The 19,637-nt window shown below is 41.4% G+C and overlaps 1 protein-coding gene across 1 annotated transcript in view; it reads left to right on the top strand.

Annotated features, from left to right (window-relative positions):
• Positions 1-18,974, top strand: part of ATP1A1 (ATPase Na+/K+ transporting subunit alpha 1) — a 34,884-nt gene extending 15,910 nt beyond the window's left edge. The window contains exons 5-23 of the mRNA XM_078154937.1: positions 455-568; positions 1,016-1,154; positions 1,423-1,536; positions 2,378-2,646; positions 2,995-3,193; positions 3,992-4,101; positions 6,372-6,506; positions 7,231-7,423; positions 8,384-8,559; positions 9,606-9,742; positions 12,020-12,170; positions 12,740-12,908; positions 13,056-13,210; positions 13,775-13,898; positions 15,275-15,420; positions 15,526-15,656; positions 16,129-16,230; positions 17,976-18,067; positions 18,636-18,974. Coding sequence (XP_078011063.1) covers positions 455-568; positions 1,016-1,154; positions 1,423-1,536; positions 2,378-2,646; positions 2,995-3,193; positions 3,992-4,101; positions 6,372-6,506; positions 7,231-7,423; positions 8,384-8,559; positions 9,606-9,742; positions 12,020-12,170; positions 12,740-12,908; positions 13,056-13,210; positions 13,775-13,898; positions 15,275-15,420; positions 15,526-15,656; positions 16,129-16,230; positions 17,976-18,067; positions 18,636-18,664 — 2,685 coding nt within the window. The 3' untranslated portion in view covers positions 18,665-18,974. The remainder of the gene's footprint in view (positions 1-454; positions 569-1,015; positions 1,155-1,422; positions 1,537-2,377; positions 2,647-2,994; positions 3,194-3,991; positions 4,102-6,371; positions 6,507-7,230; positions 7,424-8,383; positions 8,560-9,605; positions 9,743-12,019; positions 12,171-12,739; positions 12,909-13,055; positions 13,211-13,774; positions 13,899-15,274; positions 15,421-15,525; positions 15,657-16,128; positions 16,231-17,975; positions 18,068-18,635) is intronic.
• The last annotated feature ends 663 nt before the right edge of the window (positions 18,975-19,637 follow it).

Genomic DNA, 19,637 nt, shown 5'->3' with positions numbered 1-19,637 from the left:
AGCCTCAGACATATAACACTTGCTAACTGTGTGACCCTGGGCAAGTCACCTAACCCCATTGCCTAGCCCCCCTCCCCAAAAAAAAAGTCACGCAGGTGTTCCAGAAGTGGGATTTAAATCTAGCTCTCAGTCCACTGCACCCACTACTTCTCATTTGTGACTTCCCAAAATATCATAGAAAGATAGTGAAGCCGTCTCTGGGCAAGTAGTTCTTACTGATTTGATCATCTAAGGACCCTGTAGCTATAGAGGGTGAATCAAAGCTGTCAGCTAAATGAAACAAACCACCGGGTCCATTTTCTTAAAAGTGAAATTTGGGACTCCCTTAGTTCATGTTTTGTCCACTAACTATCAGTTTCATCTTTCACCTTATAACTGTCAGTAAGTTGAACAGAAGGCTACCACATACTTGGTCCCTGAGCACCCTCCGCTCACTTGGTTCATTCCTTTCCAGCTCTATCTTGGTGTGGTGCTGTCTGCCGTCGTCATCATCACTGGCTGCTTCTCCTACTACCAAGAAGCAAAGAGTTCAAAGATCATGGAATCCTTCAAAAACATGGTTCCACAGGTAACCAGTCCTTTTAACAGTCCATTTCCAAGCTGTCACCTGGGGCTGTGATTAGCCTTAGGAATGTTCCCTACCTTGGCGTTCTGGTTCTCCAAGTATTGAGGCATGACTGATTCCAAGATATAGTCAGGGATTACTTCAAACCAGGTCTGTTTTTCTTTAACACTGGAAAGTGATATGCTAGCCTGCTTACTGCACTCTCCCCAGCAGTAGGATTGTAGAGGAAAGTGAGATGTATTATTTATTTAACTCTGAGAGTGAGGAGAGGGTAAACATCAGTTAAATATTTTAGAGAACTAACCAGTTACATCTGTTCTTAGGATCTCTTTTTGGTAAGAAATTACAGAAGACAGTGTTAGATTCAGATCTTATAATTTGCTGACTTTAATGTTTTTAAGCCAGTGAGTTTTTCCCATTTTTAATGATACAAACCATTTCCTCTCAAAGCAAGCCCTTGTGATTCGAAATGGGGAAAAACTGAGCATAAATGCCGAAGAGGTTGTAGTTGGGGATCTCGTAGAGGTGAAAGGAGGTGACCGAATCCCAGCTGATCTCCGAATCATTTCTGCAAATGGATGTAAAGTAGGTGGAGTTTTTGTTTTCTTCTTCTCTACCCTATACCCCCAATCACTTCCATATTTCTTTTGATTAGGGTTAGTTAGGCAGATGCTTTTGGCAAAATGTCTATAGATTTTCACACCCTGACCGTTTTCACATACAACATTTTGGTTTATCTCGTTAAATTGCCCACCATTTTAAAAATGATCATTGCTAATGAACTACAAGAATCTAAGAGGTATATATTTCTTAACTGCTGTATCAAAAAGTGATTTCTCTTTCATTCATACAGGTAGACAATTCTTCTCTCACTGGTGAATCTGAACCACAAACCAGGTCTCCTGATTTCACTAATGAAAACCCACTGGAAACAAGGAACATTGCCTTTTTCTCCACCAACTGCGTGGAAGGTAGACCATTTTGACAGTTTTGTAAATAATTGTACATATTCAAGCACAGTGTGAGGTTTATCTTGACAGTTGTCTAAGAAACTGGTTTATGATTACAATCCACTGTTCTGTCTACATCTAGAATAAAGTAACTGCAGCCCAATAAATGCACTTTAGGGTGTTATGCTGAGTGGCTAGTTTTCTTTCCCTAATTCACTCCCCCAACCTCATCCAGGTGGATTCTGGTTTTGATCACCAAATCAGCAGTTCTCAAAGAGTGGCCTGGGGCCCTCCTATCGTTTCAGGCGGTCATGAAGTCAGAACTGTTTGCATAATAATAAACAGTCAGAAATAGCCTTTTTCACTTATTCCCAAAAGTGTACACTCTGTTCCAGAGCATGAACATCTAGCTACGAACACAGACCCGAGTTAATAGCTTGCCTCAATAGATATAACCCACATAAACAAAACATTCTTTGGGGTCCTTTTAATTTTTAAGAGCACAAAGGGTCCTAAGATCAAAAAAAATTGAGAACTAGTGATCTAGATCTCACCTAAGGTGGACCCATGAATCTATTTCAGGAGTTCTAAGCTTTTGGATGAGGGGGGAAATGACTTCTTTATTTTCACAGACCTAATGGAAAGTTTGCATTTCTTTCGGTTAATGGATATAGCAACAAAACATGATTATGAAAACTTTTTTAAGTGAACAGCCCTTTGAATTCTCTGTAAGCACAGATAAAGAATAAATGGATCCATGGGGTGTGCTTACCTTGCCATGTGCTAAATTATGAGTGCACTTTTATTGGTCAGAACATTTGTGGTCTCTAGTACATACAAACTGGTATGTTTCTTCTCTAAGGCACTGCCCGAGGCATCGTTGTATACACTGGGGATCGCACTGTAATGGGACGGATTGCCACACTTGCATCTGGGCTAGAAGGTGGCCAGACTCCCATTGCAGCAGAAATTGAGCATTTCATCCATATTATCACTGGTGTGGCCGTGTTCCTGGGAGTTACCTTCTTTATCCTTTCTCTGATTCTTGAATACACTTGGCTGGAAGCAGTCATTTTCCTCATTGGTATCATTGTTGCCAATGTGCCAGAAGGCTTGCTGGCCACTGTCACGGTAAGAGGGATTGAGAGGGCCACGGACCTTTGGGTTAATTCATAGCATGCAAAAAGAAAATACCTTTCTTCTGAGGTATTGAGGGTAGTTATTAATTCTCAAAGTATTCCTGCATAAGATATGAAAGCTTAACTCATGGGAGGAGGGGGTCTGGTTCCCCCTCCCCCGCCCAAAAAAATATAGTAAATGACTGTGTTGGTTGTTTAATCAATTTTTATTGGTTATTTGATGGTTATTCTTGGAAAAGGGGCAGAACCTGAAAGATTTCTATTAGATAAGGAAAGCCCAGGGAAGTCAAGCCCAGACCATTGGGCAAGTTAATTAAGTCTTCTTTGAAATGTCTCCTAGGTGTGTCTGACGCTGACTGCCAAAAGAATGGCACGCAAGAACTGCCTGGTGAAGAACTTAGAAGCTGTGGAAACATTGGGCTCCACGTCTACCATTTGCTCTGATAAAACTGGAACCCTGACTCAGAATCGAATGACCGTAGCTCACATGTGGTTTGACAATCAAATCCACGAAGCTGATACTACAGAAAACCAGAGTGGTAAGAGAAAGTCATTCCATCAGTAATTCGTGTTCAATCACCCTAGCTAGGTTTAAAAGCCATACTCATTGTTGAGGTAGATAGATAAATCTATATTTTTTTCTCCCTTAAAAATTTTTTATTTTTAATTTATGGAATAAAACAAGCATTTTCCTAACATCGTGCCATTAGAAAGAGGATTGTATGTGAAACTGCAAATCTGTTATGCACAAGTTGCTATTCTTTTTGAATTATACAAAATTATCATGTAAATTTTTTTCCCCACCACCCATAGCCACCATTAGATCATTTGGGGTGTGTGTGTGTATGTAAAATTAAAATAAATATCTTAAAATAAAGTTGCCCAAAGCTAATGACAGTTTTAATTATGTGTTTTCTTATTTGGATTCTAGTGTGTCAATTGAAAAATAACTTTCTGTAAAGTTGCCTGAAATTAGGCTAGTATCCCAAGTCATTCAGACATTTGGATGATTCCAGGTAGGCCTAGAGACTTTTTTCAGAAGGCCTTAACTAAGAAGGTGTTATATTTACATATCATTAAGTATTGTGTTTGCTTGTATTTATACCTTATTGATGTTTACACCAATTCATTTCTGAATAGCCCACTCGACCCCAACAAACATCCCTCCTTTGTAACAAGAGAAAAACATACAAAATGTGGTTATGGGCAACATTCCATGTGTCTTCTACCAAAGAGAGGAAGGGGGTAGTTAGTATTTAGAACAGGATTTTTTTTTAAGGTTCATTTAGATGACTTAGTTTTTACCTACATACAGTATCTCTGTCTCTCTTCCTTAGGTGTCTCTTTCGATAAGACTTCAGCTACTTGGCTTGCCCTGTCCAGAATTGCAGGGTTGTGTAACCGTGCCGTGTTTCAGGCTAATCAGGAAAACCTACCTATTCTGAAGGTAAACTGTGGGATCCCAGCATACTTTGAAGGTTCTGGGCCTTCCCGAAGTTAACACATTGGGAAGCCTATTTTGAGGGAGTGTGTAGGCTCAAAAGAAGTACTATCTGGGTATTTAATGTATCAGATCTAGCTACTTGATGTTACTTTGCTTAAAGACCTCAAATAGCTTTTTAATTGGTGCAGGGCGGGACCGCATTTCATTGACCCAAGTGTGGTGAAATCCTTTCCTATACCTTTAAAAAAGTACTAAGCAAAATCAAAATACCGTAGGAATGGAGACAGTCTCAGTGCAAAAACTTGACTTGAAGATAACTTTTTCCAAAGAAACCTAGCATTAATACTCAAGTATAGAGGAACTTGTCATTTCATTGCTTTAGGTAAGTAAGCACCCTCTACTGATGCAGGTCAGCCCCCTCCCTACAACTTAGAGCATTAGAGAGTTGCTTAGGACAGTTGAGTCACTCAAGAGTCCAGAATCACTCAAGACATCTATCATAGGCATGACTTGAAAGTGGATCTTCCTCACTCTAAGACCATCTTTCTATCTGACCTGCCATGGTTCTTCTTCCCCACTGATATGTAGTATAGTAGAAAGAATACTAGATTTTAGCAGAAGGAATGCTAGAATTGATTGAAGACGGGTTGGATTTCCAGCCCAACAAATTAACTATTGGTATGGCTAGATCCCTTGGGGGTAGAGGAAAACCTATTACAGTAGCTTAAGAAGTTAGAGCATTTTACTCATCCTTCATTTGCTTACTAGTCAAACTCCTTTCTTTATATATATAGTTATTTTAGTCTTTTCATCTCAGTTCAGTGGATTTCTCATGAATTTCTTTTTATTTGTAAGAAGGGAAAATTTTAGGCCATAAATTGACCCAGGGTCCTTAGTCTGAAAAGGCCCCAAAGACCCCCTAGGTACTTTTGACTCCAAACTAAGACTGCCTCTTGGGATTTTAGTAGCTGAGGCTTGTATTTGGAGTAACCACCTGGGTTTTAGAGGTAGCCTAGATAATGGAATGAGGTCAGCTAGTTAGGAGACAGCTAGGTAATGCAGTGGATAGAGTTCCAGGCCTGATTTCAAATGTGACCTTACACTTAGTAGCTGTGTGACCCTGGGCAAGTCATTTAACCTCTGTTTGCCTTATCTGTAATAGCACGTACCTCCTAGAGCTGTTGATTTTCATGAAATGAGATCATAATTGTAAAGCACTTAGCATGGTGCACAATGTTAAGTGTTGCCTTATGACACCCCTTATCACAAAAGAGGTTTTTTTTTCCCCTGGCACTAAAGTTAATGTTGAGGCCGTTGATCTTGGGATAAACCTTGAGATTCCACTTTTTTTAGAAAGTGGAAATTTCCTAGACTCTTGACCTTAGAGATCTATTCGGACACCCTTTGTTATGGAAAGAATTTTCTGGACTAGAACATTGAGAGGGTAATAATAGATTTGATGGCTCACATACTACCCAGATCACACATGCTGGTGTTTGTACATCAGAGTAATTTGTTAATAGTGAAAACAGCACAAATTGACTGTTTTTAGTAACTAGAGGTTTCTTTGATAAGATGATCCCATCGTTTCAAATTTCTTACTCTGCTCAGACCAGTCAGCTTTGGAAAGTTTTCAGCATGCTCATATAAGCATGACCTAATGTCTTTGGTGATAATCTGAAATCTTAGACTTGAATTAAAATGTTGGCATAGCCATGGGGCCTTTTGGTTATGTTTTGTTTTTTTCTTTTGGCTTGAAGCCTTTAAACCTGGACAAATTTACATGATTAAGATAATGCTTCAGTTACAAGGTCCTTCAGTCTGCCCTTGAACTCTTGCTTGCTTACCTGACATTCAGAGCACTTACCAAAAAAAGCCATGTGAATTGCACTGGAGTATAGGCCAACACTTCCTAGGATGGGATACCTGCAAGTCTGTAGCTAGAAATAGGGTGAGTCAAAGATGGAGTGAGAAATTGCCCTAAAGGGGAAATGGCACCTTCCCTTTATAGCTGTCCTACAGCTTTTGAACAGAGAATGGTTCAGATAAGGCCACAGCTGTGAAAATCACAGGAGATTCCACCAGTACAGAGATGTTTCTCCCATTTTCTGCCCACCTATACTCTCTCCCTTTCCTCCATTTCTCCCAGTACACTGAAACATAATACAATCAGTAGTGTGTCTGTGAAGTTATTTATCTCATTTCTCAAGGCTGGCTTTACTCAATGCTAAAATCTTTTCATGTCATTAACAGATAATATCTTTTGTTTGCAGCGGTCAGTTGCCGGAGATGCTTCTGAATCAGCCCTCTTAAAATGCATTGAAGTATGCTGTGGTTCTGTCAAGGAAATGAGAGACAGATATACCAAAATTGTAGAGATACCCTTCAACTCTACCAACAAATACCAGGTTAAAGAAGGTTTCTTTGTGTGGGTTGATGCTGGGGATGAGGGCAAAAGGAAGATAGTTGGGGAGGAAGTATTTTCCATTTCTGCTTTGCCCTTAAAAAAACAAGTTACAATTATGTCACTCTGCATTGTCAAGCATTCAGGTTTGCCCTGGATGAAAAGTAGGATGCTTCAAGGCTATGTGGCTTTGAATTTTAATACTGGAAATTATTGTTCAAAGTTTATCTTTTTCTTTTAGATGTTGATATTTGTTAGGACTTCATTTTTAAGTCTTTGCTTCGGCGATTTTATAAGGTTTCTAAGTCTGCGAGTTTATAACACATCATAAGCCACGTTTGGTTTTCCCCTCATTGGAGCCCTCATTTAAAAATTTAAGAATTGACCTAATTCAGCCTCTGCTCTCTAGGTTATAATATCTGTAGTATTGTGGTTCTATGCCATCACCACCACCTTAATAGCACATCCTTGATGCACTCCTTATAAGAGATGCTATATCTAACTTGGGTAAGAGGGTAGGAACCATGATTTCACTGGTGTAGGGGACTCCAGATTAGCCTCCCAGGTCAGCACCTTCTGCAACAGGTTTTGAGCTGTCTTAGCATACTCAGACGTTCCGTGACTTACCTAAAGTCACATACTTGGTATATGTCAGATACACAGAGTGGGACTTGAGCCCAGCACCTCTCCATGCTTCATCTAATTTAACTTGGACAATGCTCTTTCAGCTGTCTATCCATAAGAACCCGAACACATCTGAACCCCGACATCTATTGGTGATGAAAGGCGCTCCTGAGAGAATCCTGGACCGTTGCAGCTCCATTCTGATCCATGGCAAAGAACAGCAGCTGGATGAGGAACTGAAAGATGCCTTTCAGAATGCCTACCTGGAGCTGGGAGGTCTTGGAGAAAGAGTGCTAGGTAAAGAGATAGGGATAGGGTTCCTGTCTTCCCAAGTATAAACTCCACAAGGGGAAGGAGAGGGACTCTAGCACATTATGGCAGTCTTTGGGAAAGTCCTAATGTTGCTCTATCTCAGAGGTTTAGCCTCTGATTGCTATTTATGTATGTTACAGTGTCCTATGGGCCTTCCTTATCAAGAGTAGCAAGAATTCCCAAACTGTGTGGCAAGGGTAATCTTCCTTTTTATCTAAAATAAATAAACACAAACTTACATTTTAAACCCATTCAAAAAATTCTTTCCTGATGTATGTAGACCAACAATTGGTTCCTAAGCATCCCTTCCTTGGAATTTTATAGCCGGTTATTATGTGTTTTCTGGATTATCCACATTGAAGAGTTCATCCTGAATGGTATCTTCTAATAGTCTCTTGCCTCCCCACCTGTCCATGAATGAGTTAGCAGAGAAAACAAATATTAAAATGTTGGCCTGAACAAAGCGTAATTGGGTCAGTTCTCTTGAGGTGGGTGGGTAGAGTGGACAGAGGGCAGGCTTGTCCCTATTTCTGCAGCCAAGGATATTGCTAGGCAGACTATAGAAACCGCCATGACAAGGGGTCCGTGACAGAACTGTGCTTGGAGATTGCCATCCCTCCATGGCATCCATAAATTGGCACTATGAAGGGAATGTTAGAGCTCATCTAGTCCTACCTTTCATAGCAAAAGAAAACTGAGGCTCCAAGTAAAAATATCCCTATCTGGATATGAACCCTCGACCTCTGACTCAATTCAGCATTCTTTCCAGCCCCTAAAAAAAGTGCTGGTGGTCCAAGAAGGTTACCCATTCAAAGGCCTCATAGAGAAGAAACAATTCATGTATCAGGCTGTAGACTGAAGTCACCCAAGGTCTTTTGCTGTTGGGTGATTCTAAGATACCTTGGTACTCGTAAGAATCTCCAGTTGCCTCGTTTTCCCCCACAGGCTTTTGTCACCTCTACCTACCTGATGAACAGTTTCCTGAAGGGTTCCAGTTTGATACGGATGAAGTGAACTTCCCTTTGGATAACCTTTGCTTTGTTGGGCTCATCTCCATGATCGATCCTCCCCGGGCTGCTGTCCCTGATGCTGTGGGCAAGTGCAGAAGTGCTGGCATTAAGGTATTTTTCCTCACCTGCTCTCACTACATCCACGGGAAGGGAAAAGTCAAGTTCCATGTCTTAGGAGTGGTTTAAAGTTACTGTTGTTTTTGTTCTGTGTCCCTACTATCCGCATTTTGCTGTAAAAAGAGGCATGTGCCCCATTGTATGAGTTTTTTTCATAGTCTTAGAAGGATAGAGAATGGAGCAAAAAGTATACTTTCTAAATTTTGAAATTTTTTTTAACGCAGGCAGATATATACTTTACATAATTATAGTCAGTGTAAGTGTCCAGTTTCAGCATTTTGCCTTTTTTCTCCCACTTTGTATTAATATTTTCCATTCTTTTCAATTCTTTACTGCTACGCTATGGTATTCGATTGTGTTAATGTTCTACAGCGTGGCCATTGATTGATTGCACATTTTGGTAGTCTTCTCCCATCCACCATCCCAAGTAAAGATCCACTACAAATGACTTTGCGTGACTGGAGGGTGAGGAAGTGGGAGTGAGGCAGTGTTTCCCCCAGATATGCAAACATTGAGCTTTTTAAATCTCTTGCTTTTAACTTGTGCTAGCTTAATACGTGTAGCATGTAAGTCGAGCTTTCCATTAAAATTTTCATTGCTAGTGGAGTTGAGTATTTTGTGTGTGATTGTTATTTAGGGTTCTTGTGTTTTAGTTTTGCTTCATACATTTATTGATTCAGGAAATTTCTTTTTTAATAATGTTGCTGTGCCCCCACCCCCTACTAAATAACCCTTTTGTTTGGTCCCAGCCTCCCTTGACTAATAAACAATTCATTGTAACTTGGAGAGTAATCTGAGGCACTGAGAGTCTCAGTGATTTATTTGCCCATGATCACACAGCTAGCTATGTGTGAGGTTGGAATCAACCCTCCTGTGCCTGACTCCCAAGGCCAGCCTGCTGTCCTCTCTGCCAAACCTCCTTCTTGGGAACAAAGTACTGCTTTTTCATTGGTCTTTTTGGCCATCACAAGTAGATATTTTCTCATTTGTTCTCTTGGCAACTATAAGAAATGGATTTCTTCCTCTTTTTCTCTTACCAGGTGATCATGGTCACTGGAGACCATCCAATCACAGCTAAAGCTATTGCAAAAGGTGTAGGCATCATCTCAGAAGGCAATGAGACTGTTGAAGACATTGCTGCCCGTCTCAACATTCCCGTGAGCCAAGTGAATGCCAGGTAACACCAGAAGCTCTTTTGGCTGGGCTGGCTGTTTGGTGAAATCAGACCGAGTAATCTGGTTTCTGCTTCTCTCTGGTTCCAAGCCTTCATACAGTATAACTGAACAATGTCTGGGGTTAGCTCTTGTTTGAGTGAGCCTTTTAGCAGTTTAGAAAGTCAGGGGTGAACAGGCTTCCTAAGAGGTTTAGAGGAGGAAGCTTTGCAGTCACTAGTTTGCAATCCAGGATGACAGCCACATGGTAGTTGGTGCATTCTCTTCCCCACCCCCATATGTTCCCGGTGGGGAACAAATCCTAGGTTTTGGAGCAGTCTCCCAAAAGCAGCTCAGATGTACTTAAATGTTACCCTGAATTTAGCTGGCAGGACATCATCATGAGTGCTGTTCCCAGTTGTTCACTGGAAGTATCTTTGGGATAGACACGGGTAACCCCAAGGTGTCACCTTCCTAAGTGACATGGGAACCAGAGTTCATGAGAAATTGACAAGTTGTTTAGAATCTAGAGCCAGGCAAACTGCCTCCGTTTCTATAAGTCCTGCTTGGGGAGTTGGAGTTGGGGAAAGACAGGGCAACAATTTTTGAAGCAACCTAAGCATTATTTAAAGATAGCAAGGAAAAATACTAGTCCACCACAATAAGAAAGTAAAGTAGAATGCAATGGAAGTAGTTATCCATATAACTTTAGCCCTTAAGAGAGTTTGAGTTTTCCCTGAAATATGCAGGCAGCTAGTATAGCATAATGATTCTAGAACTGACTAAAGAATCAGGAAGCCGTGTTGTACTCTGTTTAGTCCTGCTCCTGATAAGTGGGTGACCCTAGACAAGGCACTTATCTTTGGCTGCCTAGACAGCAGCCCCTAAGACTATAAGTTGCTGAGGGCAGTTGCTGGTCTGCGTTGATAGATAGGAACTCCCTAGTGAGGTAATTCCTTCTAGGACAAAAATACTCCAGTAGCCAAAGCAAGTCAACTTCCTTGAGTTATCTAGAAAGAGAATCACTTGCCTAAGCCCCTTTTGTTTCTAATTTAGGCACGTTCTAAATTAGACAACAGGATCTGGTTAGAATACTTGGTGTTGAGTTATAGGAGTCCAAATCAGTAAAGGCAAACCACAGGATGACATTTTTTTTCATGGCTGAAGCTCCTCATTTTGTTTTTTGGTTTTTGTTTTTGAGGCAATTGGAGTTAAGTGACTTGCCCAGAGTCACACAGCTAGTGAGTGTTGTGTGTCAGAGGCTGGATATGAACTCAGGTCCTCCTGACTCCAGGGCCGGTACTCCAGCCACTGCGCCACCTAGCTGCCCCAAGCCCCCTCATTTTGTAGAGAAAAGGGGTGGCTGCCAAGTGACTTGCCCAGAATCAAAAAACCCGAAAAGGCATGGCAGGATTATAGAAAACCAATATTTCCTGGCTCCCAATGCAATGTTATTTTCCATGACACTTTCCATGCTATCCCCAATCCTTTAAAAATAAGCTTTCTGAAACATTTATCCATTGATATTGATTTTGCTTGGTTCATTTGTCAGCCTTTTAAATTGGGTCACATAGCTAAGAAACATCCAAGAAGGTTTGGTTAAAAATCTGGAAGGAGAAGAGATAGCCCTCCTTAGCTGCTGACATCTTGTGGTCAGTTTGTCCTTTTTCCCCCAGCCAATCGGAATCTCCCCCGGAGCTAAAACATCACTTGTAACCATTTTCTGCATAATAGCTGTGGAAAGTGGGATATTGAAACTTGGTTTTACCTATACAAATCAGCCTTTTTTGGGGGGGAGGTGGGGGGAGCTGGGAAATACATGCAGGTGAGCTAATAATTAGTAATAATATATTTCTGTACTGCTTAGGGGTTTGTAAAACATTTCCATACATAATTTTGTTGTAGATATGCACAAATATGTGATGCATATCACATTTGTGCATATCTACAACAAACACAGATATGTGTGATATCATCACATTTGTACATATGTACATACATAATCCTTTTGTGTGTATGTATATGCATATAGTTGATATATTACGTGTTTGTATGCAACAAATCATGTAAATATTGTAGATATTTATTGATGCTTATTAATATTACATATTTATATTATAAACGTATGTGTGTATATTTAAAATATGTATATATAAATATATGATACTAAATTATACGTATAATAAATATGTATGATTTTTTATATATATGATTTGTTGTCTGTGTATAGGTATTGCCTCCATTTACAGATGAGGGAAGTGAGGCAGAGAGGACTTAAGTGCTATGTTTGTTTGGAATTCTAGAGATGCCAAGGCCTGTGTCGTGCATGGTAGTGATTTGAAGGACATGACTCCTGAACAGCTGGATGACATCCTGAAGCACCACACCGAGATTGTCTTTGCCAGAACCTCTCCTCAGCAGAAGCTCATTATTGTGGAAGGTTGCCAGAGACAGGTCAGAGGGCAGGCTTTGCAGAACGGGGGGGGGGGGGGGGGAGCAGATAGTTCACAATGACGTTTCAGGGGCTTTGCCACCTATAGAAGTCAAATTTCACAGCAGCAGTATGGTACCTATGGTGGAATCACTGATAGGTTTTCTTATGGGTTCATCAGGCTTGCATAGTATAATGTCTTCTCTTCTCAGACTAGGGGGGGAGGGGAGCACCAAACTAAGAGAGCCAGAAGATGACCTAAGATCCCTTCCAGCACCAGTGAGCCTGGGATGCTTCTGGTTTATTGATTTCCAAACCGCTGTCAGGAAATAGAGAAAGAAAGCCTGGTTCAGTACCAGGATGCCTGGACTGGAATTCCTTCTGCCCAGCTGAATCTCTCCCCTTAGAAAACTGATATGAAGGTGACCAGGGAAACCCATGCCACCACATTCCTAGGGCAAAAATAAAGCTTTACTTTGGTACATTGAGGATGCCAGGAGAGTAACGGATAAGCATGAGACCATTTTTGATTACTTCCATCCCACCAAGGTGAAGCATCTCCTTCATTAATGCTTTTCTTTTCTCTGGGCAGGGTGCTATTGTAGCTGTGACCGGGGATGGTGTGAACGATTCTCCTGCCCTTAAGAAAGCAGACATTGGAGTCGCTATGGGTATTTCTGGCTCCGATGTGTCCAAGCAGGCTGCTGATATGATCCTTCTCGATGATAACTTTGCTTCTATTGTGACGGGAGTCGAAGAAGGTACAAGAAACCCTGATGCTCCTGCCATGTGCTGCAAATCTTCCCTAATGAAAAAGATGCTTCATTTTGATGCCTATGTTTTGTACCTTTTTTTTTTCTTTGGACTAGTTAATGGGGCTTTTTAATGAATGATCTTGCTTTTCCTAGGTCGACTGATCTTTGATAACCTGAAAAAATCCATTGCGTATACCCTGACTAGTAACATTCCAGAAATCACCCCTTTCCTCATCTTTATCATCGCAAATATCCCTCTGCCCTTGGGGACTGTCACCATTCTCTGCATTGACTTGGGCACTGACATGGTGAGTTCAGGTGACAACTTCCAAGTAGTACATAGCAAACATTTTGTTCCTGGTGAGTGTAACATCATGGGAGAGGGGGGTGCGCTGGTGTTGTCCTCACCCACTGCAGGGAAATGTCCAGATTATCCTCATGGCTCCTCCATAGGGAAAAGAATGTGCTTAGTCACATAAGCCAGGGGGCTCAATAATGTCCCTCCATCCTCATTTTTCATAGAATCCTTGTTGGAAAGGACCCGAGAAGTCATCTACTCCATTTCTATTTTTAGTTGAGTACATGTTTGAATGCCTCCATCCCAAAGGGAGAGCATGGGAGAAACACTTTGTATTGTGAAAGCTTTCCCTTTGATGTCTTTTTATCAGATACCAAGACGTCTTTCTCCTTTACAAATTATGTCAGGTAACCAGATCATTGCACCATCTCATTCTTAGAATAACTTAAAACCAGGTTGGGACAGTGAGGTTACCTTAGCCTTTCAAAGCTCAAGAAAAATACACAGCACCTCTTTGCCATGCCGTTTGCTGGTCACAGCTGGAATCATGAAAGCCTTCTATCCTTCTACCAAGGTGCCAGCTATTTCCCTGGCTTACGAGCAAGCTGAGAGTGACATCATGAAGAGACAGCCCAGAAATCCTAAAACCGACAAACTGGTGAATGAGCGGCTGATCAGCATGGCCTACGGACAGATTGGTAAGCAGCAAACATCATGTCTGTGCTGGGTGCCAACCACCCCATTTTTTAGAGTTGAAGAGATTGAAGTCTTGGCTTGTTATAAAGCCTTATAGAATCCCTTCCCTTCCTTATCTCAGGAAGTGTCTCAAGATTAATATTTAATTCTTGCCAGGTCACTTCTAGAGAAGTTTTGGGGTTTTACTCCATTTGATAATTTCCTGAGGTGAGATCTTGCCTTTCTGGCAAATTGAGGACAACCTAACCTCATGAAGCACAGGAAAGAAGGACTTCTATCTCCTGGCATCCAGAGGAGCAGTCTTCAAATAACAAGCCTTAGTCTGAATTGGACCTTAGGCTTCCAATAAATGCTAGAGATTAGTTTCAAAGCCTGGAGAATTTGGTTGGTCAGGTTGAGAGATAATCATTTCTTAGAGATCAGAATCCTGAACTAAGAACTGAAAGACAGAAAGCTCGCTCTCTCTCTCTCTCTCTCTCTCTCTCTCTCTCTCTCTCTCTCTCTCTCACACACACACACACACACACCCCCTTACCTTTAAAGCCCCCAACCACCACCACCAAGGGAAAAAAATAGAAAGTAGTACTTCTGGTGACGACTCACAGACATGTAACAGACTTATGGTTAAATCAATTAAAATTTATTAAGCACTGGGGATAACAAAGGCAAAAGGCAGTCTTATGGAGGAACAACGTACAGATAACTGCACAAACAAGGTACATACATGAAAAAGTGGAAATTGACAGAGGGAAGTCATTATCATTAAAGGGAATCAGGAAAGGCTTCCTTGTGTGCTAAATTAGCTGGGACTTGAAGGAAGCTGAAGAAGCCAGAACAAAGGGGGCAGACATTCCTCCAGCGCGGAGGATAGCCCATGAAAATGCCTGGAATAAGGAGGTGTGGAGTGTTGAAGAACATGATAGAGCTTGGAAAGGTCAGCTTACTCATGCTTAAAAGGCAAAAAGTGAGTCACGTAAAGTATAGCTAGCTGCTTACAGAGAATAACTTTGTTCTTGTGAAATCACCCAGGACATAACTCTTAACATGTTTTTTGGATAAGTCGTGAAGTACTAGGTGCATATTAGTGAACAAGTCAAGTGACCACTGCATCCTCATCTGAAAATAGATTCGTCTGGAATGGCAATTTGATATAGTGAAAAGAAGGGTGGGCTGGTAAAAGTCCAGGTGTAGCTCATTCCTTAAGAAGAGAACTTCATTTCCTTATTTCCTTATCTCTGGAAGAGCAGTAATCCCCCATCAAACCTCTCAAGGCTTCAGTGGCAGTCACCTAAGTTAATATCCATTGTGTAAAAGTGCTACCACCCCCGTGAAGCACCAAGGTGTGGTATCAAAAGAGCGTGTTATTCTCCTTTCTCAGGTATGATCCAAGCTCTTGGAGGCTTCTTTACATATTTTGTGATTCTGGCAGAGAATGGTTTCCTACCCTCAGGCCTATTAGGGATCCGAGTGGACTGGGATGACCGATGGATGAATGATGTGGAGGACAGCTATGGCCAGCAGTGGGTAAGACCTGTTGAATGTCTTTCCTGAGCCTAGGGGAAGATTAAGAAGGGCCCAGGTGGCTTGTGTGTGTTTCAACGTGTGTTTTTGTCTCTCTTTCTCCTTTAGACCTATGAACAGAGGAAAATAGTAGAGTTCACTTGCCACACAGCCTTCTTCGTCAGTATTGTGGTGGTGCAGTGGGCTGACTTGATCATTTGTAAAACCAGAAGGAATTCAGTCTTCCAGCAGGGAATGAAGTAAGTAACACAAGCTCACTAACAGTCCTAGCTGAAAGGAGAGCTCTGGTATAAAGTACCTCACTGGAATACAGCCTTCTGCTGGTGCTGAGCCATCCCCTGGGTACATCAGGATAAGAGAATCTTTTTCATAACAACTGGGCCCTCTTCCTGCTACCAGGCCTATCCCCTCTCCACATTTCAGACATCATAGCTTAAAGGTTTGAGGGAGCAGCCCTTTGTGTTTGGGCACAATCCAGCCTTAGACACAAAGGTTGAAGTGATCCGGGCCACTGGTCTTGAGCATTCTCCTGACAATGACAAGCTGCTTCATTGTCCACTCTTCTATCATGCCTCCTTGTCTCTAAGATGAGGTAACAGGAAGGGAAAAGTTTCAAGTTTTCTAAGGTACCTTACTATGGTGAAAAACAAGTCTAGAAAAGTATTTTCTTATTGTCTCCCTACTCCCATTCAATTTTTTTTCTCTCTCCAGAAACAAGATCTTAATATTTGGCCTCTTTGAAGAAACTGCCCTTGCTGCCTTCCTTTCATACTGTCCTGGGATGGGTGTTGCCCTGAGGATGTATCCCCTCAAGTAAGTGCTAGACTCATTTGATGTCTACAAAAGAATTTACGCTTTGAGATACAGTCCTTTTGGTGATTACTTTCAGAACTTATGAAAGTTTTTCCAGGTGTGCTTTCAAATGTTAATTGTCAGGTCTACCAACCCAGAGGTTGATATGGTCTCAACTAAACTACATTGGTTTTGAGTATGACCCAGGCTGAGACTTAAAATTGTCTCTGAGACCTCCTCACTTAGAACTTGGGGTTGATTGATTACACAGGACTGCTAGCCACTCTTTGGGCCACTCATATTCCCTAAACAGAAAACCAGGTTTTCCCTGAACATCTGTCTGCCAGAAGAAGCAGAGTGCCATTTTAGCTCCTTGAACCAGAGGCTGTCTAATCTGGTACATATTTAACCTTTGACCAAAATGGAGGCACACCTAGATTATCAGCCAGTACGAATGCAATTCCTAGTGGAGTGGTATTGGAGGAGGAGTTCAAGACTTAAGTATAAAAGCATTCTGCTGTTCTTAACTCCCAAAGAAGTAGGAGAGCTTCTTATGGGAAATCAACAGCAGCGGTATCAGTGGTCTTTGTGCACTGGAGTGGGGAACCCAATAGCAGGTCCCTATTAGAGATCAGTCTTTGCTTAACCTTTTAGTCATCCTGAACTAATTCTATTTGTACTAGCATGGGGAAGGAGTCACACTTTTCTGAAATTATAAAAATCCTCTCTGACATTAATAGTTTCAAAACCCCTCCTTCAAGGTCCTTCACTTTGTTGATGTTGCTAAGGGAGACCTTGGATGAGTCACTTAACTGTAAAATGGAGGCAGTGATACCTGGAATTTCAAATGTGTGTGTGATCAGTAGGCCATATTAACGTCAGCTGTCCTTACTATGCTGACACTGATAAATTGTTTTTATCGCCACAATGTATAGTTCTCCAGCATTTATTTAAAAATGGACTCCTTTGGCTGGAATCTATATAGAGGAGAGAGGGACATTCATTTAAAAGTTGGCCAGGATTTTGTCCAGGGACAGGGTTTGCTGCTGGGGCCAAGTAAGGGTGTAGTAGCCGTCTCCAACTAAATGAGATGGAGAACCAGCTTGTCTCCCACCACACATACACACCCCACCGCTGAATTTTCCCATATCATCCAGTGTCTCCTATGGCTTTTAGCATGTCCAGACTTCAGATTTGGATCCCGCCAGGCAGTGAACATTTAACAAATGCCTACTGTGTGCCAGGCACTCTGATTAGCACTGGGGATACAAATAGAAAGAAAGCCTGTCCCTCTGTGTCCCTCGAGGCTGTTGTGACTAGGGTTGACTGGGCCATAGGTCCAAGGTTCCGAAGGCCAGCAGATGAAGCAAGTCATTGTTCAGCTTCCAACAAGAAATTTTTAGTGGAATCGCCACAAAATTAGCAACAGCAAGTATGTCCAAATCTCTTCCCATCATGAAGAATAAACCGAAAAAAGAATAAAACCAAAAAGGGCTAAAGAAACCCTGTGACCTGATTTCCTTTAATGAGATCCTTTCAGGCCTGAGGCATGTGGCTCGCTGCTTATTTCTGTTCGTTTTTTTGTTTGACCCTATCTCAATGTGACTCTTCATTGTGTGTGTCTAGGATTGTGGTTATGGTATCCTTCTGAGGAAGGATTTCATCATGGCTTGACAGAGGCACATGACTTCTGTCTTACTCACTTCCTCTCATCTTTGCCCCCATGTAGTCAAGAGCGTGTGTAACTTATTTGATTCTATTTCTAGACCAACGTGGTGGTTCTGTGCCTTCCCTTACTCTCTTCTTATCTTCGTGTATGATGAAGTCAGAAAGCTTATCATCAGAAGGAGCCCTGGTGGTGAGGACATCATTATTATTATGGTGGGCGAGTGGGAGGCAGGTGGTACCATCTTGGATTTGCCTTTAAAAGGTCTGTGTTTTCTCAACACAAAGACCTGTGACTCTTAAGCAATTTGAGGGTGTTTAGTGGGAACCAATCCCTACTCTTGCTCATAAGGATGTCCAAGCACAACCGAACTCTTAAGTGCTTTTTCATCTGTAGGAATGTTCAGCATCCACTGGCTTTGAAATGCAAAGTAACTACAAGGCAAAATTTGATAGCTGTCAGAATTCACAATTATCTAGTCAGCCTACACCCTATTTCCAGAGAAAGCTCATTATTTTTAAATGAAATTTGACAGTGGGATTAAGATTGCACTCTAAATTTGTGGGGGAAAGCTCCATGCCTAAAGCTTAGTTTTGTTTATTTATGCTGATAATCCTCTATTCTTTGTGGTTTGTTTTCACTTAACAAAAGTTGTAAATCAGATAGCTAACATGGCTTTTTTTCTTGTTTTTTTTTCCACGTGTGTGTGTGTGTCTGTGTGTCTGTGTGTCTGTGTCTGTTTTCTCCTGTACTTTTCTAGGCTGGGTGGAGAAAGAAACCTACTACTAGTCTCCCTGTACTGCATGTCGTGGGCCATTCCACATATTCTGCATCCATCACCCACCTCTTTGTGTAATTCAGTCTTGGAATTCAGAATTTTACCCTGGTAGGAAAGAACCAAAGCATGTGGGGAAAGCAAATGTGTCCTGGAATGAAGCATGTAGATATGGGGGGAGGGGGGATGGGGCTGCCTGTATACATCCGTCTATGGGAAGGTTTTTATGTGCCTTTTTGTTTTTGTAAAAAAGGAAAAACCGGAAAGACTGAAAGAATACATTTTATATCTGGATTTTTACAATAAAGATGGATTATAACTGAATTTTTTCTGTGTTTTTTGTTTTTTATTTTTTAGGGGTGGGGGGAGAGATTCCTGATTTTGGCACAAATACTTAAGATTTGGAGTTGGCTTACTTTGTCTTGGATAGATGGGTGGGTTCACTTGACCCCATTTTTGGTTGTCATCTTTGTCTTAAGAGATACGGGCTCATTTGTTCCTTTAAATCCATTCAGTCTTATAAGAGTGAAATTCCTTCATAGTATGTGGCTCATGTGGCCCCAAAAGGAAATTTGCAGAAGGAGTTTCCAAATCTGAATAGCCTAGAATATCTACCACATTGACTTTTTTCCCTCAGTTCCTTATAGGCCTTGGATTAAGGACTGTTCACTATGGATTCCAATCTCCTAGGGTTTTTATCATTGATTTGATTGTTTTTAAGCAGAACAGGCAAATCAGTGGACATTTATTAAGCACCTACTATATGCCAGGTACCGTACTGAGTGCTGGAACTAGCTTTATTTGTCATTGTCTGATGTCTGGTTAGCAGCACACTTGACCACATTACGTAAGTAACTTCTAATAGAAACTTCACTGAAATCATTAAGAAACATCTGCTTCCTTGACAGAAGAATCCTAGCTAGAGAATATCTTTGGACTATGACCCACTCAGAGTACATGAGGCACATTAGGAAAATGGTAATCCAG

The sequence above is a fragment of the Phascolarctos cinereus genome, unplaced genomic scaffold (genome assembly GCF_003287225.1).
Source record: "Phascolarctos cinereus isolate Bilbo 61053 unplaced genomic scaffold, phaCin_HiC Scaffold_5;HRSCAF=322, whole genome shotgun sequence".
Lineage (NCBI taxonomy): Eukaryota > Metazoa > Chordata > Mammalia > Diprotodontia > Phascolarctidae > Phascolarctos > Phascolarctos cinereus.
This window is presented reverse-complemented; position numbering and strand designations above follow the sequence as displayed.